Source organism: Natrix helvetica, assembly GCF_964273705.1.
Source record: "Natrix helvetica genome assembly, chromosome: 2".
NCBI lineage: Eukaryota > Metazoa > Chordata > Lepidosauria > Squamata > Natricidae > Natrix > Natrix helvetica.
In genome coordinates, this window is record NC_138552.1 from 293,786,210 (window position 1) to 293,808,187 (window position 21,978).

The 21,978-nt window shown below is 45.4% G+C and overlaps 1 protein-coding gene across 5 annotated transcripts in view; it reads left to right on the forward strand.

Moving 5' to 3' along the window:
• Positions 1-21,978, forward strand: part of TEX14 (testis expressed 14, intercellular bridge forming factor) — a 91,077-nt gene that overhangs the window by 50,381 nt on the left and 18,718 nt on the right. For all 5 annotated transcript variants that reach the window (XM_081945381.1, XM_081945379.1, XM_081945380.1 and 2 more), the window contains 6 exons: positions 4,730-4,852; positions 9,140-9,272; positions 12,431-12,512; positions 14,310-14,372; positions 15,566-15,687; positions 17,839-18,035. In XM_081945381.1, coding sequence (XP_081801507.1) covers positions 4,730-4,852; positions 9,140-9,272; positions 12,431-12,512; positions 14,310-14,372; positions 15,566-15,687; positions 17,839-18,035 — 720 coding nt within the window. The remainder of the gene's footprint in view (positions 1-4,729; positions 4,853-9,139; positions 9,273-12,430; positions 12,513-14,309; positions 14,373-15,565; positions 15,688-17,838; positions 18,036-21,978) is intronic.

Consider the following 21,978-nt stretch of genomic DNA (forward strand, 5'->3'; position numbering starts at 1 on the left):
GTGCGAATACAACCTCCCCCAGGCTCCAGAGGCCCTCTGGAAGCTGGAAACTGGTCTGTTTCCGTTGTCAGGCTTCCAAATAGCATCCAAAATTTAATCAGAGTCCAAGGCAAAGTATTGCTCAAAGTTCCAATTGATTAAGAAAGCCACGTTGGCACATCTGGGGAAACCCAAATCTGAAAACAACCAAGCTCAGAAAGTACCAAGGACCCCACAGTCCTCTTCCTCCCCCCCCTTCTCCAGAAACCCCACTCCTTTCTAGCACTGATATATGTTACCTAGTTAACGAAACGTGTGCAAGGAAACAACCGAGCTCAGAGGGCACCTGCTAACCTTTGTTAGAAAGGTCTCCCCTCTCTAGAGAGAGAGAGTAAGGTTCTACATTTAGGCAACAAAAACGAAATGCACAGGTACAGAATAGGTGGTACCTTGCTCAACAGTAGTAACTGTGAGAGGGATCTTGGAGTCCTAGTGGACAACCATTTAAATAGGAGCCAGCCGTGTGCAGCAGCTGCCAAAAAAGCCAACACAGTTCTAGGCTACATAAACAGAGGGAGAGAATCAAGATCACGTGAAGTGTTAATACCACTTTATAATGCCTTGGTAAGGCCACACTTGGAATACTGCATTCAGTTGTAAAAAAGATGTGGAGACTCTAGAAAGAGTGCAGAGAAGAGCAACAAAGATGATTAGGGGACTGGAGACTAAAACATATGAAGAATGGTTGCAGGAACTAGGTATGTCTAGCTTAAGAGAAAGAAGGACTAGGGGAGACAGGATAGCAGTCTTCCAATATCTCAGGGGTTGCCACAAAGAAGAGGGAGTCAAGCTATTCTCCAAGGCACCTGAGGGCAGGACAAGAAGCAATGGGTGGAAACTAATCAAGAACAGAAGCAACTTAGAACTGAGGGGAAATTTCCTGACAGTTAGAACAATTAATCAGTGGAACAGAAGTTCCCTCCAGAAGTTGTGAATGCCCCAACACTGGAAGTCTTTAAGAAGATGTTGGATAGCCATTTGTCTGAAACAGTATAGGGTTTCCTGCCTAGGCAGGGGGTTGGACTAGAAGACCTCCAAGGTCCCTTCCCACTCTGCTATTGTATTGTATTGTATTGTATTGTATTGTATTGTATTGTATTGTATTGTATAGATTTACTGACAACCTTTCGCTCAAACGCTTGGCTTTGATCCAAAGCACCAGCTGTGAAAAACATTCACCTGTTTCCGAGCGGATTGCATTCAAATATTATCTCCGAAATGGCTTAACCGGGGGTGGGATTCAGCTGGTTCGGGCGAACTGGATGTTAATTTTACATCTGGTTTGCCGAACTGGTAATTGCAAGGACTGGCTGGCCCCACCCACCCTGCTCCTCCCAGGAGTCTCCACGTGGCCCATTCATCATGCCAGGTAAGTGTAGGGCCCGTGCGGAGGCTCTGGGAGGGCGAAAAACGGGCATCTCAGAAGTTCCGGATGTCACTCCTGCAGCCATCTTTCCTTGTGGATCTTTGGCCTGCCACACTTTCTATTCTTCTACTATGCCTTTTCTATTGTGGGAAAATGGGACGGGGGATTGTACGGAATTAGATGATATGTAGCCATAACAACATTCTTTCTAGAAAGCCAAGGTCATCCTTTGTCTTTGCACCTCTGCACCTGACCGGAACTGGATGGGTGGAAGCTGCCAGCATGGGAGTGGAAGATTGGACCATGGGATGGACTGGTGGATGTGGGGGCAAGATCTTGAACTTTTAACTGGGTGTGGAAAACTGGGAAGTTTTCTTGTACACATTTCACGACCCAACTAGGTAACATCATCAGTGCAGCTAGGAAGTGGGGTTTGGTCTCTGTTTATATAGAAATGAGTTGCCAAGCCTGTTAGAGTTGGTGGGGCAGTTCTTGGTGAGTTCTTCATTAGTCTTAGAAAGAAAGACAGAGAGAGAGAGAAAGACACAGAGAGAGACAGAGAAAAAGAAAAAGACAGAGATATAGCGACAGAGAGAGAGAGACAGAGAGAAAGACACACATAAGGAGAAAGACACACAAAGACACAGAGCGAGAAAGACACAGAAAGAGGGAAAGACAGAGAGAGAAAGACACAGATAGAGAGAAAGACATACAGAGAGATGGAAAGACACACACACACACAGAAAGACAGAGAGACACAGACACACAGAGATAGACAGACAGACAGAGCGAAAAAGACACACACACAGAGAGAAAGACACTGAGAAAGAGAGACAGAGAGCAAGAGACACAGAAAGGCAGAGAGAAAGACACAGAGAGAGAGAGAGAGAAAAAGACACAGAGAGGGAAAGACAGAGAGAGACAGAGACAGACAAAGACACACAGAGAGAAAGACAGACAGAGGGAAGGAAAGACACAGAGAGATAGAGAGAAAGACACACAGAGAGATGGAAAGACACACAGAGAGAGAAAGACAGAGAGATACACAGAGAGAAAGACAAATAGAGAAAGAGAGAGAGACAGGGATCTTGGAGTCCTAGTGGACAACCATTTAAATATGAGTCAGCAGTGTGCAGCAGCTGCCAAAAAAGCCAACACAGTTCTAGGCTGCATCAACAGAGGGATAGAATCAAGATCACGGGAAGTGTTAATACCACTTTATAAGGCCTTGGTAAGGCCACACTTGGAATACTTGCATTCAGTTTTGGTCACCACGATGTAAAAAAGATGTGGAGACTCTAGAAAGAGTGCAGAGAAGAGCAACAAAGAGGATTAGGGGACTGGAGGCTAAAACATAGGAAGAACGGTTGCAGGAACTGGGTATGTTTAGCTTAAGAGAAAGAAGGACTAGGGGAGACATGATAGCATTATTCCAATATCTCAGAGGTTGCCACAAAGAAGAGGGAGTCAAACTATTCTCCAAAGCACCTGAGGGTAGAACAAGAAGCAATGGGTGGAAACTAATGAAGGAGAGAAGCAACTTAGAACTGAGGAGAAATTTCCTGACAGTGAGAACAATTAATCAGTGGAACAGCTTGCCTCCAGAAGTTGTGAATGCCCCAACACTGGAAGTCTTTAAGAAGATGTTGGATAGCTATTTGTCTGAAACGGTATAGGGTTTCCTACCTAGGCAGGGGGTTGGACTAGAAGACCTCCAAGGTCCCTTCCAACTCTACTATTGTATTGTATTGTATTGTATTGTATTACAGAGAGCAAGAGACACAGAAAGGCAGAGAGAAAGACACACAGAGAAAAAGACACAGAGAGAGGGAAAGACACACAGAGAGAAAGACATAGAGAAAGACAGAGAGAGAGAAAGAAAGAGAGAGAGACACACACACAGAAAGACACACAGAGAGAGAGACAGAGAGACAGAGAGATATTTATTGACCCAAATAGGCAACAGCATCAGTGCTACAAGAGAGTGGGGTTTACAGAGGGAGGAGAGGAGAGGACTGGGGGATCCTTGGTTTTCTTACAGACATTTCATCACCCAACCAGATAACATCATCAGTTATTCCGGTAGGGAATACTCTCAGTTCATATACAAATGGTTTACCCTGTTAGTATTGGTGGGTGCATTCTTGGAATGTAGTTTACTGATTGAATGTCTGAGTTGGTAGCTCCTGGATAGGAGTACTGCTGTGACATCTCCGCTATGATAAAAAAGCAGAGGACTACTTCCTTAGCAGTCCTCGATTTAACGACGATTCACTTAGCAACCATTCAGAGTTGCAACAGCACAGAAAAAAGGCCCTTGCGGACAGTCCTCACACTTACAACCATTGCCGCGCCCCCAAAATCACAGGATCAGAATTTGGAGGTTGGGCAACTGGCATGTACTTACGACGGTTTCAGCATGCTGGGGTCATGTGTTTGCTACTTACGACCGTCCCAGCTGGTTTCAGACAAGCAAAGTCGGTGGGGTTTTTTTTCACTTAACAGCAAAAAAAGATCATAAAACAAGGTGTAGCTCGCTCAACAACCGCCTCGCTTAACAATGGAAATCGTTAAGCAAACTCATTGGGGACGGGGGGAGAAGGAAGATGGACTTGCTTAAGGACCGCATGGTTCATTTAACAACGGTGATGGTTCGCTTAACAACCCTGCTGAAAAAAGGTAATAACATTAGGTGTGACTCACTTAACAACTGTCTCGATTAGGAACAGAAATTCTGGTCCTAATCGAGGTTGTAAGTTGGACTGTCTTGAGTCTCAAAGGAAAGGTGGCGTCAGGGTTCCAAATAGCATCCAAAAGTAAATCAGAGTCCGAGGCAAAGGATTCCTCAAAGTCCCAATTGATGAAGAGATCCATGTTGGTCCGTCTGGCAAACCCACATCTGAAAGTTTCCCGGTTTCCCCCACCCAATTGAAAGTTCAAGATCTTGCCCCCACACCCACAAGTCCATCCCATGGTCCAATCTCCCACTGTCATGCTGGCAGCTTCCACCCATCCAGTTCCGGTCAGGTGCAGAGGTGCAAAGACAAAGGATGACCTTGGCTTTCTAGAAAGAATGTTGTTATGGCTACCTATCATCTAATTCCGTACAATCCCCACCTCCCAGTTTCCCACAATAGAAAATGCATAGCAGAAGAATGGAAAGTGTGGCAGGCCAAAGACCCACAAGAAAAGATGGCTGCAGGCCTGACAGGTGGAATACTAACTAAACAGATATGGGGGAAGTAACAAAATAAATATCTTCCTCCTTCCTATCCTATTCTCCCTATCCTAAAGATACCGTTTTAATTTCTGTCCCTCTTACAGGAGCATCTGGAAGAGGTGACCCACTCAACATCGACATCCCTTAACGTATCCGAGGAGTTTTTCACTCCGGACACCGACTATTTTTTGGGTAGTTCTGCTCCTCCCGAGCCTTCAGAATTGGAAGTAAGAGAAAACGTTGGTGTAGTTAGCCAAGATGGCTTAAATTGACTGCTTTGATTAAAGGAAAGAACGTAGCTAATTTTGTTTCTACTTGGAAACCATTCCTGGACTTTGTGCCTGAGGTGGGGGAAAAAATATAAAACTCCGGTTTGGTTTTTTGCCAATAAGTTAAGTTTGGTGCACTAGAAACCCTTAGTATATATGAATACATGAAAGTAAAAAGTCGAGGTTTCATGTTATGACCTGATTCTACAAGTCGTCCTCCACGTACGACCGTAACTGAGCCCAAAATTTATGTTGTTAAGTGAGATGCTTGGTGAGTTTTTGCCCCATTTTATGACCGTTCTTACAGCCGTTGTTAAATGGATCGCTTGCCGTGGCTCAGTTAGTAACGTGGTTGTGCTTTCCCCTTGTCTTTGCTCATTTCTTAAGTGAGTTCCGCCCCATTTTACGACCGTTCTTGCCACCGTTGGTAAGTGAATCACTGCGGTGGTTAAATTAGTCACACGGTTGTTAAGTGAATCTGGTTTCATTTTGGACACGGCTTGTCAGAAGGTCGGTAAAGGGGATCCCAGGACCCCAAGATACTGTGACCGTCGTAAATACGAGTCAGTTGTCAAGCATCCGAACATAAATGCCCACATGACCGTGGGGATGCTGCAACGGTCATAAGTGTGAAAAATGGTCGCAAGTCACTTTTTCAGCGCCATTATAACTTCAAACGGTCACTAAGCAGACTGTTGTAACTCGAGGACTATCTGTATTGCAACAAAAGGAGTCAGAAGTCAAAGCTTTTTTCTATCTTTTCCACCTCTGCCCGTTTCTCTTCTCCCCTTTTGCTCCCCTGATTTACCTTTATTTTCAATTTTTGAAATTTTTTTCTTGATATTCTTGTATAAATTAATATTTTGATCAATTAACTAAATTTTGAACCGATTTAAGAGAGAGAGAGAGAGAGAGAGAGAGAGAGAGAGAGAGAGAGAGAGAGAGAGGACAAATATATATAGAGAAAAGAGGAGATTATCCTTAGGGTGGGGGAAGCTTTGGTTTCTGGCAGATGTCAAGAAGCTAATGCAGGTAGTCCTCGAGATACAACCATAATGGAGACCGTATGTCATGGTGGTCATTAGGTGAAATGACTCACTTAATATCCCCCCCAAAAATCCCTGCTCTCCCCAATGTATTTTTGTGTCATTAAGTGGAACATAGGTGATTCAGGTCTCAATACAGGCCCAGGACAACCTGCCCCAGCCCTCCCAAAGCTTCCTGCACCCCATATAATGCCTCATGCTTCACTTCCTGACTTTGGGGTCCCCAAAGACCTATTCCCATTCCTACTGGGATTGGGATGCCCCCTCCCTAAGCTTTAGGTCTGATTCCCACCTCACCCATCAGGCCAAATACCTTCCTCCTCCTCACCTTTGGAAGAGCTCCAAGGCCTTTTAAAGACCTGTGGACTTCAATTCCCAGAATTCCTGAGGCAGGGCGGGCAACTCTGGCGGCTCTAAAACCTGTAGACTTCAATTCCCAGAATTCCTGAGACAGGGTGGGCAACTATGGCCTCTTTAAGACCTGTAGACTTCAACTCCCAGAATTCCTGAGCCAGCCAGCTTCCTACAAGCAAAATGAATGAGGGATGCCAAATTCACTTAATGAGCATATGATCCACTTAATAGCTGCAGTGGTTCTCTTAGCAACTGCGACAAAAAAGGTTGTAAAATCGGGGGCAGCTCACTTAACAACCGACATACTTAGCATCAGAAATTGTGGTCGTAGGTCTGGAAGTACCTACATGCATGCCCTTCAGGACCCTGGAGTGTTCCCAGAGAGAAAACCAAAGTCGGGGTTATTCTTTGCCGTAAACTGTCCACCATCAGGACCTTGGAGAGCTCCAGAAGAGAAGCTAAAATGTTGGGTTACCTCTGTTGGTCCAGGGTTGGTCCCGGCCAATTAATTAGGTCTCCCAATCTAGGAGATCCTTTATTTGCACCCCACTTGATAGCTGCTCTTTTTCCTCAGATTCCTTTCTGAGCAGTATGGAAATTATAGTAGATAATTTTCTTTCCTTCCTCCTTCCCTCCTTTCTTCCTCCCCCTCTCCCTTCCCTGGCTCCCTCCCTTCTTTCTCTCTTTCTTCCCTTCCTTCCTTCCTTCTTTCTCCTCCCTCCTTCCTTCTCTGTCTCCGTTACTCCTTCCTCTCTTCCCTCCTTTCTCCTCCCTCCCTCCTTCCCTCCCTGTCTCCCTTCCTCTCTTACCTCCTTCTTTCCCCTCTTCTTTTCTTTCCTTCCTTCTCTCTTTTCTTCCTTCCTCCCTTCTTTACCTCCCCTCTTTTTTATCCTTCCTTTCCTTCCTCTCTCCCTCTTTCCCTCCCTTCATTCTCTTCTCTCTTTCTCCTTCCTTCCTTCCTCACTTTCTTTTACAAATAACTCAAGCCAGTGAGCATAATCAATACTCCTTCCTCCTCCCTTTTTTCCCTACGACGACAACCCTGTAAGGCAGGGGTGTCCAAACTGGGGAACTTTAAGACTTGTGGACTTCAACTCCCAGAATTCCCCAGGCAGCATGGCTGGCTGGGGAATTCTGGGAGTTGAAGTCCACAAGTCTTAAAGTTCCCCAGTTTGAACACCCAGCTGCTGTAAGGTGAGTTGGGCTGAGATTGCTATGAGGCATTTCTATGAAGTTATTTGATGCTATCATGATCTGTAGATCAATTTATCCTAAAGCCTCTTTGACTTCTTTCAACTCCTTATTTGGAGGACTCATGAACTGGCAAACAGAGAACGCTAGGTTGAGGTGATTGATCGATCGATCGATTGATTATCTGCCATCAAGACATTCCCAACTCCTAAAGAAGAAAGGGAAAAGAAGAAGAAGAAGATATGGAGGGAAAGTAAGAGTAGGAGAGAGGGTAAGAAAGGGAAGAAGAGAGGAGGAGTGAGAGAGAGGAAGGGGAAGAAGAGAAGGGAAAGGAGAGGAGGAAAGAAGAAAGGAGAGAAGAAGGGAGGGAAGGAGACAAGAAGCAATGGATGGAAACTAATCAAGGAGAGAAGCAACTTAGAACTGAGGAGAAAATTCCTGACAGTTAGAACAATTAATCAGTGGAACAGAAGTTGCCTTCAGAAGTTGTGAATGCCCCAACACTGGAAGTCTTTAAGAAGATGTTGGATAGCCATTTGTCTGAAACAGTATAGGGTTTCCTGCCTAGGCAGGGGGTTGGACTAGAAGACCTCCAAGGTCCCTTCCAACTCTGCTATTGTATTGTTTTGTATTGAGAAGTAAGGTTGTTGTAAAACAAGATGGGTGTATGGGATAGCAGGAAAGTATCTCGATTATATTTTTAATTTTAGGAGGAGGAATGAATTGTTATAAATGTCAAAAGATAACACATATTATTAATAATAGTTATGACATTGTATATTTGTGAATGTATGTATGAGCAATAAAAATAAAAAACTTTTCAAAGGAAGACATTCCCAACTCCTAACAACACATACATAGATTTTTCTCCCTGATGATCCATCTCTAACTGGTCCCTTCCAGGACAAAATAGGTTGGTATTAATATTGGGCAGAGTTCATTGTGCCAGACAGTAAATAATGACGTTCACGTTGAGCAAATAAGAATAAATATATTAGAGTACTTTTGAAAGTAAATGTAGACATGTCCCAGAGAATTGCATTACTGCTGTTGGTGGAAAAACAGGATATAAATGAAACAAAAAAGGAATTGATTGTAAATTTGATAATGGCAGCTAGGTTAGTGATGGCTAAATATTGGGGACAAAATTGGGATATTCAAAGGAATAAGTGGTACAATGACATCTGGAGCATGGCAACAAATGATCAATTAACAGCAGAAAATAAATTTAAGAAAGGGATATTTAAAGCAAACAATTATATTGAAATATGGGGGGGATTTTATAAAAACAGTGTTGGTGGAAGGCAAAGGGAATAAACCTTCTGAAGAATATATGTTGTTTTGGAGGGGAAAAGGGCACAAATGCAATATATTGTATATCTTTTAGTTGTTAAAGACAAAGAAATATAAGGAAGGAGGAAAAGGGTCTCCGGGAGGGTGAGGGAATTGTGTAATATTAGGTTTTTTTTTCTTTTTTCTTCTTTTTGTATTTAGATGTATATGTACTATGTTTGTATTATTTGCATTTTAAAAAAATAATAATTATAACAATAATAAAAATGAATAAATATAGGAACAATAAGTCATCTCGTGTTCTAGGGCTGAAGCTTCGTTGAGACAACTCAGTTGAGAGACTCTTGATTTATCCTTTTAGTATTCAACAGTTGAGGACGAAGATGAAGGCGATATTTCAGGAAGAGCAGAGGAAATTTCCGGGCAGAAGGAAAACTTGAAAAAACATCAAGGAATCTGGAGTCAGAAAGAACGTCCCATCAATTCAGGGCAGAGTAAGGAATTTTTTTTTTTGTACGTGTGCGTGCAATATTAACTCGTCTTAATTACAGGTAGTCCTCAATTTACAACCATGTGAGTGAAATTACAGTAGCACTGCAAAAAAGTGACCTGACCATTTTTCGCTCATACAATCTTTGCAGCATCCCCAGGGTCACGTGATCAGAATTGGGCCCCTTGACCATTGACTCACATTTATGACGGTTGCAGTGTCCCGGGGGGGCGGGGGGCGGATGTCACACGATCCCCTTTTGTGACCTTCTGGGCCAGCAAAGTCAACGGGGAAGCCATATATTCGCTTAACAACCATGCTCGTAATTTAACGACCGCAGTGATTCACTTAACAACTGTGGCCAGAAAGGTTGTAAAATGGGGCAGAGCTCACTTTAACAGTTGTCTCGCTTAGCAATGGAAATAAAGGCTTATTTATGGCCGTAAGTCGAGCGCTACTTGTGCTTAGAACAATTCAGGTCATTTCTGCGAGCGATGGGGGGAATAAAAAATCGACCCAAGGTTTTCCTAAAATAAGTTTAATCTCTTGTTTAATACCACTTTATAATGCCTTGGGAAGGCCACACTTGGAATACGGCATTCAGTTTTGGTCACCACGATGTAGAAAAGATGTGGAGACTCTAGAAAGAGTGCAGAGAAGAGCAAGAAAGAGGATTAGGGGACTGGAGGCTAAATCATGAAGAACGGTTGCAGGAACTGGGTATGTCTAGCTTAAGAGAAAGAAGGACTAGGGGAGACATGATAGCAGTCTTCCAATATCTCAGGGGTTGCCACAAAGAAGAGGGAGTCAAACTATTCTCCAAGGCACCTGAGGGTAGAACAAGAAGCAATGGGTGGAAACTAATCAAGGAGAGAAGCAACTTAGAACTGAGGAGAAATTTCCTGACAGTGAGAACAATTAATCAGTGGAACAGAAGTTGCCTCCAGAAGTTGTGAATCCTCCAACACTGGAAGTTTTTAAGAAGATGTTGAATAACCATTTGACTGAAGTGGTGCAGGGTTTCCTGCCTAGGCAGGGGGTTGGACTAGAAGACCTCCAAGGTCCCTTCCAACTCTGCTATTGTATTGTATTGTTTTTTCTGGTGAAGCATTGATGGCCAAAGTGGAATTTGGAGTCCTTGGTGCTCTCTGAGACCTTGGTGCTCTCTAAGGACGTTTCATTACCAAGCTAGGTCACATCATCAGTGCTAGAAGGGAGAAGGGGTTGAGGCAGGGGTGAAATCCAGCAGGTTCTGACAGGTTCTGGAGAACCGGTAGCAGAAATTTTGAGTAGTTCGGAGAACCGGCAAATATACCACCTCTGGTTGTCCCCAGGAGTGGGGTGAGAATGGAGATTTTGCAGTATCCTTCCCCTGCCACTCCCACCAAGCCACGCCCACGGAACCGGTAGTAAAAAAAAATGAATTTCACCACTGGGTTGAGGAAATGAGGAGGAGGAGGAGGAGGAGGAGGAGGAGGAGATGGGGTGAAGGAAGAGGACTGTGGGGTCTTTGGTGCTCTCTGAGCTTGGTAGTTTTTTTGCAGATGTTTCAATACAATACAATAGTAGAGTTGGAAGAGACCTTGGAGGCCTTCTAGTCCAACCCGCTGCCTAGGCAGGAAACCCTATACCGTTTCAGACAAATGGCTATCCAACATCTTCTTTAAGACTTCCAGTGTTGGGACATTCACAACTTCTGGAGGCAACTTCTGTTCCACTGATTAATTGTTCTCACTGTCAGGGAATTTCTCCTCAGTTCTAAGTTGCTTCTCTCCTTGATTAGTTTCCACCCATTGCTTCTTGTTCTGCCCTCAGGTGCCTTGGAGAATGGCTTGGCTCCCTCTTCTTTGGGGCAACCCCTGAGATACTGGAACTCTGCTATCCTGTCTCCCCTAGTCCTTCTTTCTATTAAGCTAGACATGCCCAGTTCCTGCAACCGTTTGTCTTATGTTTTAGCCTCCAGTCCCCTTCATTGCTCATAGCTAACATCAGTGCTAAAAGGTGGCATTTACAAGGGGGAAGGAAGGGGACGACAGTTTGGCGCTCTCGGAGGTTGGTTGTTTTCTTCACAACACTTCATTACCCAACTAGGTAACATCATCAGTCATGAAGGGAGTGGGGTATGTGAGTAGGAGGAGGAAGAGGAGGTCTGTGGGATCCTTGGTCCCAATTGTCCTCTTCCTCCTCCTCCCATACCCCACTCCCTTCTAGCACTGATATTGTTACCTAGTTGTGTCATGAAACATCTGGAAGAAAACTACCAAGTTCAGAGAGCACCAAGGACCTCCCAGTCCTTTTTCCCCTCTTCCTCCTCCCATACCCTACCCCCTTCTAGCACTGATGATATTAGCTAGTCGGGTCATTAAATGTCTGCAAGAAAACTACTAAGCTCAGAGACCACCAAGGATGCCTCCCCCCAGTCCTTTTTGTCCTCCTCTCCTTCCTCTCCTCCCCCTCCTCCCATACCCCACTCCCTTCTAGTACTGATAATATTACCTTGTGGGGGCATTAAACATCTGCAAGAAAACTACCAAGCTCAGAAACCACCAAGGACCTCCCAGTCCTTCCTTTTTTCCTCCTCCTCCCCCTCCTCCTCCTTGCATACCCCACTCCCTTTTAGAACTGATGATGTTACCTAGTTGGGTCATGAAATGTCTGTACGAAAACTGCCAAGCTTAGAGAGCACCAAAGACCCCACAGTCTTCTTCCTCCTCCTCCTCCTCCTCCTCCTCCTCCTCCTCCTCCTCCTCCTCCTCCTCCTCCTCCTCCTCCTCCCAAACCCTCCTTCCTTCTAGCCCTGATGATGTTACCTAATCGGGTCACAAAACATGAGCTACAAATCACCTCCTTTATTAGAGACAAGGTAATCTCGGGCATCTGACATTGCATTAATATTCACTGGCGCTCGTAAGTATTTCAACATCCCTGGGGGGATTCCGGATGCAATGATTAAGGGGGAGGTGGGGAAAAGAAACCCCCCCTCCTGAAAAACATCGTGCAGAAGACAGAGAGGCCAATTCAAAATATTCTCTTTGCAAACTGGCCCCTAGCAGGAGACGCCGATATCAGAAAATAAAATAAATGCGTATTTGCCTCCCCCCTTTTTTTATGAGGTCTCTTTATTTCAAGTTCTCTGAGCATCTTCCTACTTATATTCCGTAGGACGAGACTGTTCCTGTGGGACAGGTACGAAATATATCCATGACAGCCTGCCAAGGGGAGACGTGTTTTCTTCTGCAAACGGGTAGGAGGAGTTTTCGTTTAATGTTTAGGCAGCCCTTTGGATGAAATCTCTCTCTTTTTTTAACACGGGCTGGTGTTATTTTAACAGCGTGTTTTTTGCTTCTGGGGTTTTTTCCTTAAAAAAACAACCTCATTTCCTTCCATTTTTCTGTTTGTCTTCGGCTCCCGAAGACGGATTGTTGTAGAATTATTTTACAGACGCTTTGGGTACCGTTTCATGAAGACGGAGCATAAATGTTTGCTAACAATAAATAACCATAAATAGATTAAATCCCATACTGTTGTGGCCCGCAGACTCAGACAGTGAGGAGGTTGGGGAGGAACCTGGGCCAGTTCTGGAGTCTGGGGAAGGCTCTGAGGAGGGCTCTGTGTCGGAGGCAGAGATGCGGCCAGGACCATCTGACAGTTATCAGCTGCCTTCGGAGTCAGACATCAGTGGGGCAGAAGAACAGCTGGAGCCTGTTCCCGATGTGCCAACATGGGGACAAAATCTTTCTAATGTTCTATTACAGTGATGGATAACCTTTTTCTCCTCGCATGCCAAAATCGCATGCACACCTGACCCCCACATTCTCCCCTTCAACCATGCATATGCGCACAACCCTCCCCTGCCCCATTTTGGGCCTAGCATTCTTCCCTGAAGCCGCCTGGGACCAAAAATGGGGTCCAGGAGGGTGTACTGCTCACCCTGCGCTCCCTCCACCCCTGCACATGCATGCGCGACCCCATGCATGGGCGCATGGCTCCCCCATGCGTAGCAGAGACCCGAATATCAGCTGGTGGAGCTGGGTGACACAGAGGTTTGCCATCACAGTCCTATGAGAATTACTTTGAAATAGTCCTCGGGGTATGACCAGCCACGTGTGAACTCCTTGAACTTACGTCAGACCTCCTGATTCAAGGTCATGAGGATGATGGGGGGGGGCGTGTATGTGGGGGGAGGGGCTGTCTTTTGGGGGTCCCTTGATCGTATTTCCGGCAACTGGCCTGCATTTACGATCATGTGCATCCTTTCACCCTTTTTGCAACATTTGGGGGTGAGGGGGCGGGGGCTGGAAACTACCGTATTTTTCAGAGTATAAGAGGCACCAAGATTTTGTAGAGGTAAATCTTAAAAAAAAAAAAAAAAGGTTTTGCACTCTGCAGACCTTCCAAAAGGGGCCGTTTTTCACAAAAATGGGCCCGTTTTTTTCTTTTTAAAAAGGGCATGCATAGCCTTTAGGAGGCTTATAGAGTGCTCCTGGGGCTGCGGGGGCAAAAGTGAGCAAAAATAGTCCGTTTCTCGCTCATTTCCGCCCTGCCCAGCCTCCAGGAGCTCTCTGAAAGCCTCCTAAAGGATATGCACGGCCATTTTTGTGAAGGGGCAGAGTTTTGGGAAGCAAAAAATGCTGTATTCCGTGTATAAGACGCACCCAGATTTTCAGCCTCTTTTTTGCGGGAAAAAGGCATGTCTCATACTCTGAAAAATACGGTAGTTTGGTTTCCACCGCCATGTTGGACAAGAGACCCACTAAACTCAGAGCTCTCCAACCTTGGCAAGATGATGACTTTGTGGACTTCAACTCCCAGAATTCCTCAGCAAAATTCTGGGCATCGAAGTCTACAAGTTGCCAAGGTTGGAGAACCCTGCACTAAACGACGGCGGTGTTCACCTCCCAACTGCGGCGGGAAAAAAACCCCGTAACATTGGGCACAGTCAGTACTGACCCACTGAACGGCCGTCCCGCCACACAACCATAATTCTGGCCTCCATTACGATCGTAAGCCAAGGGCTTGTCTTATATTTATTCCCCTGCAGCCCCGGGGTGGCGCAACGTGGATGTCTCGGTGAGCCTCCGAGAGAATTTGGAGCAGAAGACACGTAAGAGCTCTTTAGCCGCTTGGGAGCTGAGCTGGTTTCGGTGGGTGGGAAGGAGGGAGGGAGGGGCACAGGAAGCGTAAGGTGTGACAGGCCATTCCCGGAGGAAAAGGGAGATTCGGCCTGGGGGGTTTTGACCCAGTTTTGCACCAGTGAACGCCGTTGTTCTCCGGAATTTTGCAAATGTATTTTATTGGCTTGGTTGATTGTCCGCCTTTATTATTTGGATCGATCACTCGAGCTGGCTAATCTGCTTCATCCTCTTTCCTCCTCGGGTTTTCCCCCACAACGACAACCCTGTGAGGTGGGTTGGGCTAAGAGAAAGAGAGCGACTGGCCCAAAGTCACCCAGCTGGCTTTCATGACTAAGTCGGGACTAGAACTCACAGTCTCCTGGTGATTGGCCTGAAGTTACCCACCTGGCTTTCATACGTGAGACTAGAACTCACCATCTCCTGGTGATTGGCCCAAAGTCACCCAAACAGCTTTGATGCCTAAGGCAGAACTAGAACTCACCATCTCCTAGTTTCCAGCCTGGTGCCTTAAATCAAATCCATCCTCGAGTTTCCAATTAAACGGCTTCCAAATAATTTATATTTTTTAAATCCCAATTTTGCAATCCCAGTTTTGCTTTGAACCGGGATCTCGAGAGTTATATTTTGATCCCTGTTTCAAGACTTTTCATCCCTTGATTTAACATGTTGGGGCCCTGCCCCTCAAAAGGCCATTGGTATGGTTTGTTCTAGAATTCTGAGTTAGAACCTTCCAGATTGTCCCATAGGAAAATAGGGTTACCATATTTTTTGGAGTATAAGACGCAACCCCCCTCCCCCCAAAGGGTGAAAATTTGGGTGCGTCTTATAAACTGAATACAGCATTTTTGGCCTCCTGAAATCCCGCCCTTCGCATCCCATTTTTGCAAAAATGGATGCGCAGAGGGTTTGGGAGGCCTGCAGAGTGCTCCTGGGGGCCAGGAAAATTACCTCTTCAAAATCTTGGTGGTTCTTATACTCCGGTGCGACTTATAGTCTGAAAATTACGGTACTTAGGTGTCCATAACCTCAAGAGTGTTTGGAGAGAGGATTGAATTCCTGGGAAGAAAGGCTCAAAAAATAAGATTATTGTAGTCCAGCATTTCTGGACTGACGAGAAACCAACACTGATGTCTTCTCATCCGTTTTGTTCTGTTTCGGCCAGATCCCTTGGAGCTATTCAAGAAATATCCAGCATCAATTACAAGGATTTGTCGAACACGTCAGCTGTGAAAACTCCCAGAAATTCGAATTCCCCCATTCAGACCAGCACCCCGCTCAGCCCCGGTTAGTCAAGGGTTTCTGGAAGTAGCAACAGTATAGCTCATAATTGGGGGGGGGGGGGGAAGCGCCCTTCAAAGTTGGGAGAATTGGGGGTTCAGCTTCAGTCTTTGCCATTTCAAGAGGCAAACATCCCTAGAAAGCTGCAGAAAAATGTGTTGCGTAAGAGAGGCATGTTACGATAGCACAGAGGTCTCCAAACTTAGTAACTTTAGGAGGGGAGGACTTCCGCTCCCAGAATTCCCCAACCAGCATGCTTTAAGATGGGTGGACTTCCACTCCCAGAATTCCCCAGCCAGCATGCTTTAAGATGGTTGGGCTTCCACTCCCAGAATTCACCAGCCAGCATGCTTTAAGATGGATGGGCTTCCACTCCCAGAATTCCCCAGCCAGCATGCTTTAAGATGGGTGGGCTTCCACTCCCAGAATTCCCCAGCCAGCATGCTTTAAGATGGGTGGACTTCCTCTCCCAGAATTCCCCAGCCAGCTGGCTTTAAGATGGGTGGACTTCCACTCCCAGAATTCCCCAGGCAGCCTGCTTTAAGATGGGTGGACTTCCACTCCCAGAATTCCCCAGCCAGCAGGCTTTAAGATGGATGGACTTCCACTCCCAGAATTCCCCAGCCAGCATGCTTTAAGATGGGTGGATGTCAGCATGCTGGCTGGGGAATTCTGGGGATGGAAGTCCATCCATCTTAAAGCATACTTTAACACACAACCTCAAGTTGCTGAGTGACACTGCCATAGAAGTTTTGATCTTCTTGCGCTCCAGGAAGTAGACAAGTGTCCATGCATAGATGAGCTTTGTGTCACTTGTGTATCCTGGACCAGGGTTGGGAGTTCGGGGTTCCCTCCCGCAGTGGTTCACCTCTTGGGCAGTGGTGAAATCTAACATTTTTTGCCACCGGTTCTGTGGGCGTGGCTTGGTGGTGGCAGTGGGGTCATGTGACTAGGCCAACTTTTTTTGACTTTGTAAAGCATTTTTTCCCGCTAGTATAAAAAAAAAAGAAAGTGAGCCACGCAATTGTCGGAAGCTTTTTTCCCCACTTTTTAAAGCATTTTTTTTCCTGCCAGTTCAGGTGAATATGCAGGAAAAAAATGCTTTAAAAAGCGTGGAAAAAGCTTCCAAAGATCACGTGGCTCAGAGCTGATGCGCACAATCCTCCCGAGTTTTTTTTTTTTTTTACTACCGGTTCGCAGAACCAACGATAATCATCCCTACTGGGAGGATTTCTCCCCTGCTGTTGGGATTTAGGTAGTTGGGCAAATGAACATTTTCTGCAGGATTCGCTCTCCTGTGAAGTGTCCTTCTGTAGGTCTTAGAGATAAACCATCACAGCACAGATATTTAGAAAGTCCCTGGAAAGCTGCTGCTTAAAGAAAATTTGGGGACTAAGATGAGCACAATGAAGGTGTGTAGGGTGTATACATTCAGTTTTGGTCGCCACGATGTAGAAAAGATGCGGAGACTCTAGAAAGAGTGCAGAGAAGAGCAACAAAGAGGATTAGGGGACGAGACTAAAACATATGAAGAACGGCTGCAGGAACTGGGTATGTCTAGTTTAATGAAAAGAAGGACTAGGGGAGACAGGATAGCAGTCTTCCAATATCTCAGGGGTTGCCACAAAGAAGAGGGAGTCAAACTATTCTCCAAAGCACCTGAGGGTAGAACAAGAAGCAATGGGTGGAAACTAATCAAGGAGAGAAGCAACTTTGAACTGAGGAGAAACTTCCTGACAGTTAGAACAATTAATCAATGGAACAGAAGTTGCCTCCAGAAGTTCTGAATGCCCCAACACTGGAAGTCTTTAAGAAGATGCTGCACACGACTGGCTCCTATTTAGCTGGTTGTCCACTAAGACTCCCAAGATCCCTCTCCCAGTCACTACTATTAAGCCTGGTTTCACCCCAGCCTATATGTGTCCTTTTGGGTTTTCTTGCCTAAGTGTAAGACTTTCCTTTTCTCTACGTTGAATTTCAATGAATCTTCTCTTTCTGAACATCTGGCAGTAATTTGTAATCCCCCCCCCCAGAGGTGAACCAAAAGGAGCTATTTAGAACTCGTTTGAATAAATTGTGCGTGGGAGAAGAAAAAGGACGGATTAAAAACTCGTTCCATTCTCTCCCTCTCTCTCTCTTTTTCTTTTCTTTTCTCAGTGAATCCACCACCGAAATTTTCCTCCACCGTCACAAAATGCAAGGATTATTGTGTGATGACCATAGATACTTCCTGTTGGGCTATGCACGACATCTCCTTGTTGGGGGTCACTACGTTTCCTGTACCTTGTGAAACAAGGGTGACGATAGAAGAGGCACCTCCTGCCCCACATCCATCATCTGGCCTTGTGCAGCATGTAAGTGGATTCAGGAAATCACACAAATGGAATAGAATAGAATTGGAAGGGACCTTGGAGGTCTTCTAGTCCAACCCCCTGCCTAGGCAGGAAACCCTACACCACTTCAGACAAACGGTTATCCAGCATCTTCTTAAAAACTTCCAGTGTTGGAGCATTCATAATTAATTCCACTGATTAATTGTTTCTCCTCAGTTCTAAGTTGCTTCTCTCCATGATTAGTTTCCACCCATTGCTTCTTGTTCTACCTTCAGGTGCTTTGGAGAATAGTTTGACCCCCCCTCTTCTTTGGGGCAACCCCTGAGATATTGGAAGACTGCTATCATGTCTTCCCTAGTCCTTCTTTTCATCAAACTAGACAGACCCAGTTCCTGCAACTGTTAAACGTTGTTACGTGTGGATTGCTTATTTCGTATTCTATGACTATGACTGAATGTTGTATTTGTGATGATTGTATTATATGATTATCATCATGATATGGGCCTCTAGGTGGCCTCTAGGTGGCTCTCTCCCCTCACAATCAGGAGGCCGTGAGTTCCATCCTAAGTAGAGGCAAATATTTCTCTCTGGGCACAATGAGAATATATGTGCCGAACAAAACTCCGCATTGGTGACAGGAAGGGCATCGGGCCAGTAAACACTCTGCTAGCTCCATTCAGTTGCCCCAACTCCACTCACCAAGGGATTATGGGGTCATTAAATGATGATGGTTTAGTGACCATTCCGTTAACATGGCACTGAAAAAGTTACTTATGTCCAGTCCTCACACTTACGACCATCATAGCATTCCCAAAGGAGCATGTGGTCAAAATGTATGACGTTTATGTCCGTTGCAGTGTCCCAGGGTCACATGATCCCCTTTTATGACCTTCCCAGGAGGCTTCTGACAAGCATGGGGAAAACCGGATTCACTTAATGATGGCCTGCTTCGCTTAACAACTAGCAGTGATTTGCTTAAGAACCGTGGCAGAAAAAAGGTTGAAAAAATGGGGTGTGACTCACTTAACAACTTCCTTGCTTAGCAAAGGAAACTCTGGTCCCAATTGCGGTCCTAAGTCAAGGATAAGGCAAATATTTCTCTCTCTGGGCACAATGAGAATATATATCTGCTGAACAAAACTCCGCATTGGCGACAGGGAAGGGCATCCGGCCAGCAAAACACTAAGCTCCATTCAACTGCCCAGACTTCACCCCGCAAGGGATTATGGGGTCATTGAAAGAGGATGATCATGATATATATCACTTGTTGCTTGTACGTATACGGAGAGCTTCTGCACCGGGGACGAATTCCAGACATGCTTAGCCAATAAAGAATTATCTGTTGGTATTCTTTGCCATCTCTGCTGCAGGGGGAGAAGGAATTAGAGGATTAGATCAAGGAAGGAAGCTGTCAGCCGCTGCCCCTGGTCACCTCCGTCCTCTTTCGATTGGCAGCTCAGCCAGACGGTGCTTAATCAGCTCATTAGGAGTGGCTAAGAAAGGAAGGATAAATTATTGAAAAGATTTTGCTTCTTAAGAGTCTCTTCCTTTCCCCCCAGGAAAGGTTTTGGCTTGTTTGCGTGAGAACCAGACAAATTCCCCGGAGAAATTGTAAAATAGCATAGAATAACAGAGTTGGAAGGGACCTCAGAGGTCTTCTAGTCCAACCCTCTGCTCAGGCAGGAGACTCTCTGTTAATCTGTTAAAAAGACTGCTATCTTGTCACCCCCTAGTCCTATTCTATCTTATTTTTCATCTTGGCACTTTAATTTGGTATATATTGGTACTGATGTCCCTCTATATCTCTACAGTTTTGCCACGATTACAGGTAGTCCTCGACATACGATTGATCCCAAGTGAGAGAGGGAAGTGAATTCTGCCCCCCGTTGTGAAGTGAATCCCTGCACTCGTGAAGTCAGCAACACGGTTGTTAAGCGAAGCCAGGTTCCCCCGTTGACTTTGTTAGAAGGGCGATCCCAAGACCTTAGGAAAAATGCAGCCGTCACGAGTACATGCCAGTTGCCAAGCGGGTGAATTTTGGCTACGTGATGCTGAGACGAGGGGGAAAAGTCACAAGTCGCTTTTTTCACTGCCGCTGTGACTTGGAGCGGTCACTAAAGATACCGTTGTAAGTCGAGGACTAACGATATCCAGGCAAAGCCGGCAGTTAAGCTACCAGGCGACCCACTTGTCAAAAAGAATAGCCAAAAGGATTATTTTTGAAAATGTGTTTTCAAGGCTCTTTAAAGGCAAAATTTCCCCTAGGATACAATTTAAAGGAGCTTGTCTCCGCAAACAGCCTTCTGTTAGTTAAATAATACTGTCTGAGGCACTCAGCCTCCGCGCAGGGTATAAAAAAGGTAATTGGTACAATATTCTTTCCATTAGTAGCTATTTTATCCGTTACCAGGCAATTAGGCCTTTTGCAACCTCTGGCAAAATAAACTCCGGTGAAAGAACAAGATTGAACCTGCCAGGATGTTGCGTTTTTTTTTTTTTTTTAAGCTCAAGGAAATAAAAAGTTACAACCACACACAATTGCAAAGCCGCGTTGGCTGTGTAGGAAGCCTAGTTTTCCCATGTGGCAAGGATGGATTTCAAAGAGGAGCAATTTGCCAACCGGGCAGGTAAGTTCCCGGTTGCAGGTAATTGTGTTGCCCTGGGCAGACACGGACACACAAACGGACACACATTTTCCCAGTGAAGGCACATTTGAGGTCGTGGTGAAATTCAAAGGTTTTCTCGACCAGTTCTATGGGTGTGGCTTGGTGGTCACGTGATCGGGTGGGCGTGGCTTGGTGAGCGCATGATCGGGTGGGCGTGGCTTGGTCATGTGACCGGGTGGGCGTGGCTGCACAACTGACTCATGCACAATGCACAATGCAAAAGCAACTGGAATTCACACAAAATGTTCCCTGCAACAAGCAGGAACCTCACCGAGTCGCCGAGAGCTCAAAATCCAACTGTCACACTTTCCACAAAAATCACACAAAAGCTGCACCACTGATGCATAACACCCAATGCACAAAAGCAGTTGGGCTTCTCACAAAGTGGCCCCTGCAGCAAGCAGGAACCTCACAGACCATAAGCCACAGCTGAATGTTGCATAGCTGGTCGTCGGGACTTTTAAAAAAACTTTATAGCATTTTTTTTTTTTTACTACCGGTTTGAGCGAATGGTAGCATTTTCTACTACTGGTTTGGTCAAATTTGCCCCAACCCCGTAGCATTTCACCCCTGATTTGAGGAGCGTCTGACCTCAATCTGGGGTCTCCATCTAAGATAGGCTAAAAGCCAGACGGAAGTTTTCCCAGGTGGAAATGGTGGGTTTGAGACCAGAAATAGACATAACTTCTTGTTGTGGTTTGTGTGGAAGTTAGTAACAGAATTCTCCTCTTCCTGCTCTTCTCCTCCTCTTCCTTTTTGTCCTTATTCTTTTCTTTTTCTTTTTCTCTTCCTCCTCTCCTTTTCTGTCCTCAACCTTCCTCTTTTTCTTTTTCCTCTCCCCTCTCCTTCCTCTTTCTCTTTTTTTCTCTTCCTTCTGCCTTTTTCTTCTTCTCTTCCTCTTTTTCTTCTTTCCTCCTTCTCCTGTTCTCCCCCTCCTTCTTTCTCTCTCCCTTCTCTTTTTTCTCCTCTCCTCTCTTCTTTCTCTTCTCCTTACCTCCTGCTTCTTTTCCTTCCTCTCTTCCTCCTCCTTTTCCATCTCATCTTCCTATTCCCCTTTTTGCCTTCCCTCTTTTTCTTCTTTTTTCTTTTCCTTTTTTCCTCTCCTCTCTTCCACCTCCTGCTTCTCCTCTTTTTCTGTTTCTCCTCCTCCTATTCTTCCTTCTCCTCTTCCTCCTCCTCTTTTCCTCCTCTTCTTCCTTTCCAGTCCTCCACCTCCTGCTTCTCTTTTTCTGTTTCTCCTCCTTTTCTTCCTTCTCCTCTTCTTCCTTCTCCTCTTCCTCCTCTTCCTTTTTTTCCTC